Source organism: Natator depressus, chromosome 4 (genome assembly GCF_965152275.1).
Source record: "Natator depressus isolate rNatDep1 chromosome 4, rNatDep2.hap1, whole genome shotgun sequence".
NCBI lineage: Eukaryota > Metazoa > Chordata > Testudines > Cheloniidae > Natator > Natator depressus.
In genome coordinates, this window is record NC_134237.1 from 105092351 (window position 1) to 105107164 (window position 14814).

Sequence of the window (14814 nt, forward strand, 5' to 3'; positions counted from 1 at the left end):
CAGGACTGTCATCTGAGGAAGATAGGACATGGAGTTCTAATGAAACACTTTCTACCAAAGCACCACTCTGCCAAACTGAACATCATTCCAGGAGGCTAAGTCTAGTGCATAACGTTTAGCAAACGTGTAGCTAAAGCTTCACATGGCAGCTCTGCCAATTCCTACAATGGGAATATGCTGAAGGAGCTGCTGCATGTTAACTAATCTCTAATGGGAGAGGAACAGATACTAATTTGTAGCTCTCTTCAGTACATAATCTGTCCAGTTTAGACAGCAATTGTGAAGTAATTGCCTGCCCCTTTATTATTGTGTGCTGCAGCTCACGTGACAGGAAAGAGAGTGTCCTCCCACAAGCAAGCCAGATACCTTGTGTGGGAGGTCTGAAGTGGGGAATACACAGGACAAGAGGCACCCTCTAAAATCCTGGCCTCTTCCCCTTCAGTTCCATCACAGGATCTGTGAGGTGAGTGAACTAATAAAAGAAATACTTTTATAAAGAAAATAAACAAGCTAAAATGGCTAACAATAAAGCCAGCTAACTCAGAAATTTAACAAAGGTACTGGGTCTCTGAAGAGGTTGGATCAGTCCAGCGAGGTCCTTGACTATGGGGGGCCCTAGGATTTATCTGAACCTGCTAACTTGAGTTAAAACTACCAACTGCCTTGTTTTCACTAGAATTTTAGCTCAAGTTAGTTACCGTGTGTTGCCAACATGAGTTAAGAGCACATCTTTTTTCCTAGTGAAGGCAAGATCTTTGTGACATCACAATGCCAGCCTGACCTCAGAGGCCAATGGCTACTGCCAAAATAACTTGCAGAAGGGAGAATGTAAAGATCTCATTTGAACACACACAACACAATTCTCCATAAGCTACAAAGCAGATTTCCATCTATTGTTGAGATAGCTTTTCATGTTAATTTAGTGTAGTGAAAAGTTACTGAATTGACAGCCCAGAGAACAGATGTTCTCTACTCATCCACAAAACAGATACCAGACTAGTAGCTGCACTGCAAGCTTCCTGTGCTGTCCCACTCATGTGCATTAACTCTCAGCTTGGGGAACCATTGCATGTGGTGCCAGGGCAATTCAACCTTCTGTTTTTATTCAGCTCGCTGTTCTGCTCAGACTGTCCACAAGTTTGCAAATTAGTGCCAGCTGAGTGAGAAGTTACTTGCCTGCTAGAAAGTGGACCAAACAAGCAAACTTATTTCACTCATATGCCACTGAAAAGTCATCAGTTTTATTGCTGCTGATCTGACCTGGTTTCAAACTGGGAAGTTTATCTGGAGGTGAAAGGTTCTAAATCCTATAATAACCTATCCTTTGAGTGGTCCAGTCCCACCAAAAATTAGGGAATTTTGGCATACTTTAGTCAGAATTCGGCTGAGTAAAACTCTGTGGCCTTGATCTGTTTGCCTTGGAATGTTTTCCTGAATGTTATCAGCAACATTTCTTTGTTTGAGTGTGTAGACTCAAATCAGGTAAGAGAAATACAGAAAGCTCTTTCTTTAAAAAAAATGTACTTCATAACAGAAAAAAAAAATCTTACCATCGTGTTTTCAAATTAAAGATATTTTTCTAAAAGTAGATCAAAAATTCAGTCTGAAAGAAGTTAACAAGACAACTTTTAAGACTATGAGAAACTTGCTTCAATAATTTTGGTTTAGAAAAGATTTTCTCCAAGCTTTATGTAATTTTAGAACTTAATGTGAATCTCTCAGAAGATAAAACAAAACCAAAAATGAGAAAGACTTACCATTTAGAATAGTCTGCATAGAATTGTTTTGAAGTGTGAATAAAAAAAAATATCAGTTCCTGTCTACTAAGGGTTATTTATACCAGTGGTCTCCGAAGTGGGGTGCGTGGCAGGAGGAGCGCCGCCGGCACGGTGGCAGCAGTGCTCCTGGACCTTTTATTCTTCAGTGGCACGCCGGCGGCAGCTCAGCTCTCCCCGCTCCGTCTTCGGTGGCACGCCGGCTACAGCTCTTCTTTTCTTTTCTTTTCTTTTTTTTTTTTGCTTCCCCAGAGCTGGCCCTGCGGGTGCGCGATTCAAAAAGTTTGGAGACCCCTGATTTATAGTATAACGTTTTCTGCATTGTACGTATCTTATTGTGCAAAGAATAGTTTTATTTAGGAAAGACTATTATTTACTTTGTCAATAATAAAAAGACAGGACTGAGATTATTATGAACATGTTTAGAACTGTCCCAATGTACAAGAATCCTGGTTGGGAACACAACAAATAGAATAACCAATAGAATTATCTCTATGTCTCAAATTTTGTTTGCTTCCGATAAATGTAAAGACTAGGAAAATATAAAGAGATGTTTATACAAACTGCTTATTAGTAGGCAACAACCCACATTATTTGGAAGGCAAAATCATCTCTGAAGAGACAGATAGATCACTAACCTCAAATATGCTCTTCCTCCTTAAAAAGCAGCTTATCATTTCAGAGGGGGAAGGGTCTGAACAAATCTGACTGCCATTTGAGGAGTACGCTACAGCTTGGACTTAAATCATCTAAATATTTAAACCTCTACTCACTTTATAGAACTCTATTGTACATATCATACAAGAAAGATTCTAATTTAATTATGTACCTAAATGCCTCCACTCATCTTCTCTCAGTTAACACAACACATTATTTCTCACTTTCTCTACAACTCTTTATTTTTATGCTCTAGAATCTTGTACAAATACTTCCTTGTACAAAACTAAGGATAAAAGTTCAAAATATGACAACTTCTAAACCAACCCCACCCCATCTCATAGAAATCACCCAAGAAAATTGTAAATTCCCTCATCCAAACTTCTTATCCCTGAAGCCATCCCTTCAGCAAAAGCCTAGTAAAATAATGCCCTTATTAACAGTAGAACATAAGACTATAACAGGGTTCAAAAAAGAACTGGAGAAATTCATGGAGGATACGTCCATCAATGGCTAATAGCGATGATGGACGGGGATGGAGTCCCTAGCCTCTGTTTGCCAGAAGCTGGGAAAGGGCGACAGGATGGATCACTTGATTACCTGCTCTGTTCATTCCTGCTGGGGCACCTGGCATTGGCCACTGTCGGAAGACAGGCTACTGGACTAGATGGACCTTTGGTCTGACCCAATATGGCTGTTCTTATGTTATGTTCAGTAGATTAATTACTATTATATTGTTAGGGTAGTATTGTAGTTACCTGTTTTAAAGTTCAGTTCAACCCAGCAGAGTGACTCTATAAAAAATTGGCATTGTGAGATTCTATCTTTATTGTGACTCAATGTTTCTAAATCAAATGTGTTCAGTGTACACAAGCAAATATTTTTGTTCACCTGGCAGGTCAGCAGATAGGCAAACATCTAGCTTGGAATATTGACATCCACATTCTAGTCCAGATCATACTTGCAGATCGCTCATCCTGTCTCATGCTTATTTTCTGACAGGAATCTGCTAGGTACTCAGCATACCCTTTCTGAATATCAGAACTACTTCTGTCCTTACATGCAGAACTTGTGAGACCCAACTGCAAGAAAATGATCCAGATCATCAGCCTCTATTGTCTTGGGGAAAACCCCAGCAACCTTTTGTTCTTTAATGGACTTTGATTCTCTGTTAACCTTTATTAACCTGATTTGTAACACAGTATAAGCCTAATATACTTCATCCTTTGCCTCCTATGTTTTCACATTCCTGCCTGTATAGTTTATTTCTTGCTTAAAATCGGCTCTCCATATTAATTACTTGTCCTAATAGTGTGTTGAAATTGCCATCTAATACCATGATGGATTGATATGAACCCTTGCGACTTCTTCCAGGATTTATTAGGCAGAGCCTTTTAACTTTGTTGTACCTTCTGTTTCCTTCATAACATATTACAGATGGCATCCCTTTGAGAAGGAGGTGGTTTTCCTAAAAAGTCCTGTGGGGAGGGTTTATACTTTCTTTAAGCTATGGTTTGCAAAGACAGGATTTAGGAAATCAAAATGGATCGAACAAAACTACATAATAGTGCTGAATATACAAAGAAAGGGGAAGAAATCATGGCTTCCATCTGCGTGTGTTTAACTGTTTCAGCACCCTGGCCTTTCTCACAGTTCAATTTTTCTTTTACTCAGCACTATCCTCTTAGGAGATTGAAAAGGTTATTTCTTTTCCTTGCAATTTTTGACCTTTACCATTACGAAGATACTGATTTTCTTCACAGCTTATCAGGGCCATCCTTAGGCATACGTAGCATATGCAGCTGCACAGGGCACCATGAAATTTGGGGCACCAAACTGCCCCAAATTTCATGGTGCCCTAAGCAGCTGCGTGCTGCATATGTGGCAGCCCGAGCCCCAGTGACCAGCCCTATCCCTCGGTCAGCCCCGCCATGGGCTGCGCCCACTGCAAGGGGCAGGGCCATCCCCAGCGGGGTGTGGGGCCCCGGATAACTCCCTCCACCCTGCCTCTTACCCTTTCCCCCTGCTCTGCCCCCAGCCCACCCCCATTCCACCTCTTCCCCCAGTGACCCCGCACTCACCAGCAGCGGCAGAAGCGGAGCAGCCCGGCCCCAGCCAGCTCTACTCCACCAGCTCCCAGCCGTGGCGCTCCACTTCCCGCCACTGGTGAGTGCGGGGAGGTTGGGGAAAGGACGCCCCCCGCACTCACCAGCGGCAGGAAGTGGAATGACGTGGCCCCAGCCGTGGGGCTGGGGTGGGGGTTGGGGAAAGTTCCCCCCCCCCCGCCCCCCCACACTCACTGGTGGCGGGAAGCGGAGCACCGCGGCTGGGAACTGGCAGAATAGAGCTGGCTGGGGCCAGGCTGCTCCACTTCCCGCTGGTGAGTGTGTGTGTGGTGGGGGGAAATCCCTTCCCCCAAGCGACACGGCTGGGGCAAGGGAAGCGGAGCGGGCTGCTCCCGGCCCCCCACTAATCCCCTGGGCCATTCTGGGCCTGTGGGGCCCCCAAAAGTGCCACCCCACAGCTCCTGTCTCCCAGACCCCGGGGGAGGGGGAAAGAGGCTTGGGGCTGCATAGGACACCCAAATGGCTAGGGACCTGCAGCTTATGGAGGAAAAGCTTCATCTGGTAAAAAGCTTGATGTTCAAAACACATACAAATGCAGACCAAAACAGCATCATGTCTTTCATGTTGGAGAGCAAGATTTTCAGTTTAAAGCTTTTAAAATATGACCTGACTGCACACATGGCTGTTTTACATGTTCATTGAGGTACAAGCCACAATAACAGGAAGAAGCAGCACTGTAAGGCCAGTAATGGGTACTGTTCTTCATTTAGACAATCTAGCAGCCAGTAGCCCCTGTCCATGTTGCTAAATAGGAAAAGGTGTTCCACAGGGTTAGGGCACTTTCCAAATTGTTACTACTACTTCAGAATCAGTTTCCATATAGTAATTGATTAAAGGTTTAGAAAATATGACCTATGAGGGAAGACTGAAAAAATTGGGTTTGTTTAGTCTGGAAAAGACAAGAGAGAGGGGACATGATAGCAGTTTTCAAGTACACAAAAGATTTTTACAAGGAGGAGAGAGAAAAATTGTTCTCCTTAATCTCTGAGGAGAGGACAAGAAGCAAAGGACTTAAATTGCAGCAAAGGCAGTTTAGGTTGGACATTAGGAAAAACTTTCTGTCAGGGTGGTTAAGCACTGGAATAAATTAGCTAGGGAGACTGTGGAATCTCCATCATTGGAGATTTAAGAGCAGGTTAGACGAACACCTGTCAGGGATGGTCTAGATCAGCGTTTCTCTCAAATGCGGCCATCAGGGGCTTTTCTTGCGGCTACAGCCTTCTGGGCAGTGATTGGAGGGGTGGGGGAAAACCAGTGGCCCCTCCCCTGGGACCACCAGGATGGGTTTGGCCCTGCTCCCCTCTGGAGCCACAATGACAGAGGAGCAGACAGCTGATGTGAGTTCCCCAACTTCCTGGCGAAAATGGGCCTCGAGCTTCCAGCTTCAGCCCTGGGGTGGTGTGCAGCAGGCTCTGGGCACGTTCTAACTGCGCGGCTGTGGGCTCCGGTCACAGGCTCTGGCACCCCAGCTGCAGGACTGGGCAGACTCCATCCCCTGACCCCTTCACCCCATCACCTCCACTATCTCCCTACCTAAGGTTTAATTTATCCCCCAACTTGCCAGGGCTGAGTAAGTCTGCTGTGAAAAGTAATATTTATATGTTTGTTAATATCTTAACTGGCCTTAGCTGTCTTAGCTGCCTCCCAGCTAGCTAAGAAGTCTTCTGTGAAAAGCGATATTAACAAACATACAAAAATCATTTTTCACAGACGCAGAGATAGTAGTTAGCAAGTCTAAAACAAAAATGCAGCCAAAAAAGCAAAACAACCAACAATAAGACAAGAACATACCATGCACCTTATCTGTGTTTCTATTCTGTTTAGGTCTAGTAAAGACTAGAGACAACTGTACCTTATTTTTATTATTCAGTCTGCAAAAAAACCCTTACATAAATAAATTACTATGATTTGGATGTGTATGTGCTCATATTTATGTGTTTTTCCTAAAGTTAATTAAGTATTTTCGGAAAAATTATTATAGCGGTCACCAGCAAGAGTTGGTAGCCGTACTCCAAGGCCACCAAAAATTTTGTTGTGAGAACACGTGGCTAGATAATACTTAGCCCTGCAATGAGTGCAGTGGACTCAACTAGATGACTTCTCGAGGTCCCTTCCAGTCCAACAATTCTTTCATTCTATGTATTGAAGAGTAAAGGGACAAGGTGGGGTCCCCTGGTCTGAATTTGGAAAGTGTGTGTTGGGGGAGCGGGTGTTGGTATCAGTCTTCATGCATTTCATTTTTAACTACAGTAGTCTTTGGAAGTTGGTTTTGGTAAAGGTTAATGTTTATAATACATTTTTAAATTGAAGTGTTTGTGCTTGCTTGTCTGGTAAATTTTAAATATCATGAACTAAAATTAAATATCTAATTATATGTCTGTCAAGTTGGTGAAAACAAATTTTTCACTAGTAACATGAATACAGATAATAACTGTAACTTCCTTGGTAAGCTGTAACAATGCCAATTTTCCACAGTCCAACCTTCACATCAATGAACCAGAATCGGCCTTCAAAGCAACATTTTTTTTTTTTTTGTAACCTAGCAGCATTTAAAGAAAGTGAAAAGAGGAAAAATATCATGTCACTAGTTACAAAAAAGTTACGACACAATTCTGTACAGATAGAAAACAATTAAATACCACTGCTATCTACAGTTCATTAGTACTGATTTAACATTAGCAAGGGGTCTTGGGAACTACAACTAATCCCAGTTTCAGATGAAAAGTGCCACATAAGTACAAAATATTTCTTTCTATGAACCACCAAAACTGCTGAATAAAAACTAACTATAGAGTCATTAGTAAACCCCAGAACTTAAATTGAGCCCTTGCTTGCCAATATCAAATTTATGTCCTAATAAGTAGGTATATAAAGAGATCCATCTTATTTGTTAAAAAAAATGCAAAGCATAAAAATTAGCCACACTCTTTGTCTTGCACAAATTGTGTTTACTCCTGTCCATTGAAAAATATAGTCAGCCTTCCATTCACATGCCAGATCCTAGTCTTCTGTGATACTACTACTTTGAAATAGGTTTGTAATTAACTCTTTTGTTAGATGTTTGTTTTGAGATTATGGCCATGCAGTCAATCATACAAGAAGTGTCAATGTACTCAAACTGACAAAGGGAGGTGTGGCTTCCATTAGCAACAGACTACACTGCAGACTGTCAGTAGAGAGAGGACTAAGGAAGTTGCCCCAAGGAACTCTGGGATACATCCAGAGGACTTCCAGTATCCGGATCAGACCAAGGCTGTGTACACATAGGAAAGCAATAGGGCTCGGACACAAGATCTCAGCTTAACATGGGCTCAGACCCTCCAGCCCTGCAAAGTCCTGGGACACTAGGTTTGAGCCCTTAATTAACACAATTGGGGCGTGGGGATGCTCAGGCTTACATTGCTGTGTAGACATAGCCTTACTGTCACACATTCAGCATGCCCAATTTATATGCCAGGTATAGGTATGGTTTTTTGGGTCTATAAAAAAAACTAATATTTGCATTGTTAATGCTGTATATGAATAATGTAGATAACAGTCTACTGTAAATGGAAGCTGGATCTCTCTTAAAATACAGAGGGCCAAGTTCCACACACATACATACTGTATTTGAAGGTAGAAACTGGTCCAAAACAAAGTGATATGGTGAATGCATGGGTTATGCAATGTTATACACTTCACTCAGTTTTGACTATAATCCTTTTCTAGGTATTAAAATAAAGTAATAAATTAATCCTAATGGTTCTCAGTTTACAATTTCAGAATCCCCAGAAATATCATAGAAAGAAATAATAATCAATAGAAGATGGGCCACCTGGTGATCTAGTGACAGTGCAATACACAATCATGCAGGGATATGAGCTGGATCCTGAGTTGCAGCCTGAGTTCTTGGACTAGCAGAGGCCACACACACACACACACACACACACACACACACATATATACTGGTCTCGAAAAGGGTGTGTGGGACACACACACACACACATATACTGGTCTCGAAAAGGGTGTGTGGGATAGGGGATAAGAAAGAACTGCCACCTTCATTATGCATCCATGCTGGAAGAAAAACAGAAGGCAATGGATGTTGTTTCATCAGGCTGCAACTTTATTCACTTAATATATCTGGCAGTACCCGGCACCGAATTGTATAGTCCAGGTCATCATTTCCTTAATTATTTCCATATAACCTCCAACCTTGTCCCAGCCATCTGATTGCTGGAACCCCTCTGCCCTCCCCTTATATGAAGTGAAAGTCGGGGGAGGAGGCTATAAAACGGTGGTTCTCAAACTTTTGTACTGGTGACCCCTTTCACATAGCAAGACTCTGAGTGCGACCTCCCCCCATATAAATTAAAAACACTTTTTAAATATATTTAATACTATTATAAATGCTCGAGGCAAAGCGGGGTTTGGGGTGGAGGCTGACATCTTGTGATCCCCCATGTAATAACCTCATGACCCCCTGAGGGGTCCCAACCCCCAGTTTGAGAACCCCTGCTGTAAAAGAAGGGGAGTTGGCTCCTCACTGTTCCAGACGTAGGAGCCCCAAGCACCCTTCCTTGGCTTCCTTAAAGGGGCTAGGAAAAGGAGGAGGGTCAGTTCCCCACTGTGGAAGACATAGGAGTCCCCAAACCCCCTTTACAGGATGCCTTCCTTCCAATCTTTTTCCACCACTTTATCTGATAACGGTATCTGTTCCATAACGAGTACCTGCACAACACAGCTGTAATTAGTTTTACGTACTAAGTTGTGACATTATAACCTAACCCCGCAGCTTCACCCAACTGGGTACCAGACCAGTTGTGGGAAGGCAACCCCCACCACCACCACCTCACTTTAGCCAATCTAATGGAGAGGGAAAAAATTCCTTCCCGGCCCCCCAAGGAAAAGGGCAACTTCTGTAATGCCCACAGCAAGTCAAGAGGTTTGCTGAGTTCATGGGTGGGTGGCTGTCAGCCATGGCTGTATAGGGAATAGATATCCCTCTCCCCACTGCCGCTCTTCCTGTCAGCAGAAAGGGCAGTGTAGCGACCTTCTCCAAACCTGGCCCTGCTCCCTGCCCTTTTCCTGTCCATCCCTGTAAGTTTCCCCCCTCCGCCTCACCCGTTATAAGAGATCCCTTAAAGATGCAATGTCCCTTTTTTCCCCAAAAAAGAACAGGAGTACTTGTGGCACCTTAGAAACTAACAAAATTTCCCCCAGTTAGCCAGCTCCACATGGACAGTTGCGATGAGCACAATCTCTTAAAGCTAGGCTTTGACAAGTTCTAGAGGAAGCTATATCCAGCACTTTTTGCAAGGCAAGACTCTCAGGCACTTTTGAGACTCTCATCCTTTGATACTTAGTGATAGACATCTTAGAAAGGCTGTGGGGGATCAATAGATTAAAAAGAAAGAAGTTAAATGGGGAAGAACATGAAGAGGACTCCTGGAAAACAGAAATGGAACAGAAGCATTTCTCTGATTTCTCCTAGGAAATGAGATAAAAGTTCCCAAAAGTTAAAGCATGTTTTCAAGTGTTACTGTACTCTTGAGTTGACATTCTTGTAGTGGGGGGCTTGAATAAGTTATAATCAGATGAAAGTCAGTTTTCTCCAATCTGATATTAGTGGATCTGTCACGGCACTCATATTAGATCAAGAATTTAACTACATTACCTTTGTTTTATTGCATTTTACATGCATTTTATACATTGACTTGTGTTATTTATATGCATAAGTAATCATTCTCATATCTCATCAGTTATATTATTTGCTGTTATGTTGAAATACAGCAGCATGCAAATGCACAGGTTAGTGTGTAAAGTTATTATTTTATATGTAGAAAAACTTACACTTAACTGTAAAGAGAACATGATCTGTAAGTGACATATACATACAGTTTAATTTTGGTTTTATGCAGACGTTGCATAGTTCATTATTAGTTTCTAATGAAAGACTGGATGTGTGGTGTCAGATACCTTGAAGCAGATCAAGTGACAGTGGCAAACAGGAAGATCTGAAGAAGAGGCATAACCTTCAGGGTTGAAAGGTCAGCAAGTACAGCCTGGGAAAAAGAATAAAAAGGATTTGCTAAACTTGAAAATTGAATCAAATTTCTCTGACGCAGTACCTAAGAAATCAGAAAAAGTTGTGGCAAACTTGACTGCAGAATATGATATTGACAGTAATTACCTTCTAAACTTTGCTATTTCATATCAGTCTGTAAAGATTCCTTTTTCCCCAGATTTTTCAATCTAAAATTTCAGTGTGCCCAAAAAAAAAAAAAAAAAAAAAAAAAAAAAAAGTGCACCAATATGTATAGAAAGCAAGTAAAGTCACTTTATTTTACCCTTTAGGCTTACTTCAAATATAAACACATGACACCATTCACAAGAGGTCTAACATTTCAACTTGCTTCTAAAAATAATTGTATATTATGAATCTTTATCCTGCATCTTGGGTAGCACTTGTAAGATAAGTCTGTGACTTTAATGATGACTGAAAGTGAGTGATCATCTGATGGAAATATATATTTTTTAAAAATCTAACTAGTTATCACCAACATTCCATAATATATAATGAAATTTTATCAGCTTCTTGGGGTGGGGGGGGGGGGGAATTAACAAAAATACTAATTAGTAACAATAACCACCTTCACTCTGGCCAGTTTTCACATACATAACATGACGACATTTGTGAAAATGAAATTTCAAATTCGTTTATTTGATAAAAGCAACCTTTTAAAATGTATGTAATATCAAAAGGCACAGAAGCAATTATCTTTTTATAATTATTAATAAAAATGACTGTACAAACCTCCCCAATTTTTAAGTATAATATTCTTTAATCGTATTAGTACAGTAGTATAAATTTAGACCATATACTAAAATAGTGAAACTCATCTCAGATACACAAAGAATTCAGTGAGACTGTGTTGTTTATCACAAATGTAACATTTTATATGCTTTTGTAACGTGCCAAAAAAGGAATTTCATGCACTATATTCTTGTAACTTCCTCTGAGTTTTTACCTAAAGTAAGAATTTAAGCAGAGCGCTTTGTATTGCATGCCATGTATATCTAAAGCTTAAATTGCTCTGATTGGCAATGCATAAAGAACTATTTCAATCTACTCTAACTGAAACTTATCCTTACTTCAGCTGCAGCCAGTGATGTCACCTCCATCAGGTTCACTGCTCGGAAAGCAAACACAGCAGCTGCCAGGACTGAAAAAGAATGCACAATATTTAAACTGCTGACCTATTAATTAATTGTAAGAATTAATCTTGATCTAAAATTATTAGCACTCTCTCTTTTTTTTATCAATCATTCTGGTTTTGAAGGATAGTAAGTAGTGGATTTCAGTGCTTTAGTTCTTGCCATGTGGCTACTCCTTCATAAAAATGAATAAGTATGTTACTGTGCTTTTTGGAAAAAGTTGAGTAATAATGTGCTTAACCTGACTGGGTTTTAACTGTGTGAAAGACATGATTAAAAATAACATTTTAAATTGGTTCTTTTCTAGGCAGAGGATAAACATTTATTTAAAGAGCAAAATTTCAATGCATAATGTGAACAGAGGGCTCATTTATTAATTTATGTTGCTTTTGGACTGTAAAATTAGTTTCTCTCATAAAGGGAGATATCCTTTCTCTGCATACGTCGTACAGATGCAAATCTAACTGAAAGACTAATCTTCTATTCTTAGGGCAAGAGCTTTTCGTTTTATTGAGCTTCTGTATCAGACTAGCTTCTTGCCTCACACTGTGCCTCTGTAATAATCAGATGTGTGATATTTTCAATTAAAAAAGCAAGCTTCTAATTCCACTTTAAATTACTTGTGAAATGTTTTGCATGCTTGTTGTCAATATAATAAAATTTACAAAATTTATAATTAATGAATTTAATTAATGATGTTACTAAAAAAAGTAAATAAACAGCAGGGGTATACAGTAGTAGAAAATAAGGAGGATTTTCAGGACTCCTACTGATAGTAAAGGAGTCATCTTTCCCTGGGAGGGGGGCAGGGAGAACTACATCTTTTGTATAGCAGTGAGAAACTAATGTAAACTAGACTAATGCACTACACTATCTTTGGGGCAGGGAACATACAGGCCTTCTTTTATGTTCACAAAGCAGCTAGCACTTTATCAATGCTATCAAAAGAAAATACTACTACTACTAATCATGGAGAAGGAGTCACAATAAAACCAGTTTAACTCACTGACAATTCCTGTAAGAACTGGGAAATTTGTGAATTACCACTTTACCTATTTAATATATATTGACTTTCAGCAAATCTGTTTTCAGCAGTCATATAAAAAGAATTGAATTTTCCTCTCTTGGTAACATCAATGTTAATTTGTCATGTATTATCTTTAAAATTATCCACAAATAAAATTTTCATTACCAGCGAGAATTTCTAGAGAATTGTATCCTAGGATTCTGTCCCACAAAAGCAGAAGTTGGTCTGTAGCTAAGTAACCAGAGAACGCTCGTACCATCCATTTAAACGATATTCGTAGTCTGTAAACAATTGGAAAAACAAGAAAGTATTATATTTCTCCCACAAATTACAGATATACCATTTCAAAAAGAATTCCATGACCTGCAAGTCTTCGTTTATTATTATTTATTATTATGATTATTAATATTTATGCGGCAGTTGTGTCCTGAAACCGTAATCAAAACTGGTAGGGAAATATTCAGTATCTTCTATGACTGGGCTCCAAATCAATTTTATTAATAAAAAGATTTCCTAACCCACGAAACCAATTGACAGGGTTCTAAGTCAGCTCCACCCAAAGCCCTAAAACCAACGACACCCCTCCTGGTGCAATTACTGGAGGAACCAACTAGGGGGCATGCTCTTCTTGACCTGCTGCTCACAAACAGGGGAAAATTGGTAGGGGAAGTAGAAGTGGGAAGCAACCTGGGCAGCAGTGACCATGAAGATGGTCAAGTTCAGGAGCCTGACAAAAGGAAGAAAGGAGAGCCACAGAATACGGACCCTGGACTTCAGAAAAGTGGACTTTGACTCCCTCAGGGAACTGATGGGCAGGATCAGGATCAGGGAGGGATAGCTCAGTGGTTTGAGCATTGGCCTGCTAAACGCAGGGCTGTGAGTTCAATCCTTGAGGGGGCCATTTAGGGATCTGGGCCAAAAATTGGGGATTGGTCCTGCTTTGACCAGGGGGTTGAACTAGATGACCTTCTGAGGTCCCTTCCAACCCTGATATTCTATGATTCCCCTGGAAGGCTAATACGAGAGGAAAAGGAGCCCAGGAGGGCTGGCTGTATTTTAAATAAGCCTTATTTAGGGCGCAGGAACAAACCATCCCAATGTGCAGAAAGAATAGCAAAATATGGCAGGCGACCAGCTTGGCTTAACAGTGAAATCCTTGCTGATCTTAAACACAAAAAAGAAGCTTACACGAAGTGGACAAATGACCAGGGGAGGAGTATAAAAATATTGCTCAGGCATACAGGAGAGAAATCAGGAAGGCCAAAGCACAACTGGGGTTGCAGCTAGCAAGGGATGTGAAAGGGAACAATGAAGGGTTTCTACAGGTATGTTAGCAACAAGAAGATGGTCAGGGCTGCTGCACTGGTGAGCAGCCCTCAGTTGTTTAAAAAAAAAAAAAAAAAAAAACACACACAGGTTAAGGACTATTTAGAAAAGCTGGACATGCACAAGTCCATGGGGCCAGATGCAATGCACGCTGAGGGCGTTGGCTAATGTGATTGCAGAGCCATTGGCCATTATCTTTGAAAACTCGTTGAGATCGAGGGAGGTCCCGGACGATTGGAAAAAGGCAAATATAGTGCCCATCTTTTAAAAAGGGAAGAAGGCAAATCCAGGGAACTACAGACCGGTCAGCCTCACCTGAGTCCCCTGAAAAATCATGGAGCAGGTCCTCAAGGAATCCGTTTTGAAGTACTTGGAGGGGAGGAAGGTGATCAGAAACAGTCATTCAGCAAGGGCAAGTCATGCATGACCAAAATAATTGCCTTCTACGATGAGATAACAGGCTCTGTAGATATGGGGAAAGCGGTGGACGTGATATTCCTTGACTTTAGCAAAGCTTTTGTTATGGTCTTCAACAGTATTCTTGCCAGCAAGTTAAAAAAGTATTGATTGGATGAATGGACTATAAGGTGAATAGAAAGCTGGCTAGATTGTCGGACTCAACAGGTAGTGATCAATGGTTCGATATCTAGTTTGCAGCCAGTATCAAGCAGAGTGCCCTGGGGTCGGTCCTGGGGCCGTTTTTGTT

At 41.0% G+C, this 14814-nt stretch overlaps 1 protein-coding gene and 1 long non-coding RNA gene across 4 annotated transcripts in view; one reads left to right on the top strand and one right to left on the bottom strand.

Moving 5' to 3' along the window:
* LOC141986730 (uncharacterized) overlaps nucleotides 1-14814 on the top strand; it is a 42965-nt gene that overhangs the window by 19834 nt on the left and 8317 nt on the right. The window lies entirely within an intron of this gene.
* TBC1D19 (TBC1 domain family member 19) overlaps nucleotides 8643-14814 on the bottom strand; it is a 106546-nt gene continuing 100374 nt past the window's right edge. For 2 of the 3 annotated variants that reach the window (XM_074951579.1, XM_074951577.1), the window contains 3 exons: nucleotides 12948-13063; nucleotides 11693-11763; nucleotides 8643-10602 (listed from right to left, as the gene is read on the bottom strand). In XM_074951579.1, the coding sequence (XP_074807680.1) occupies nucleotides 10528-10602; nucleotides 11693-11763; nucleotides 12948-13063 (262 nt within the window). In that variant the 3' untranslated portion in view covers nucleotides 8643-10527. The remainder of the gene's footprint in view (nucleotides 10603-11692; nucleotides 11764-12947; nucleotides 13064-14814) is intronic. The other variant, XM_074951578.1, reaches the window with a different exon arrangement.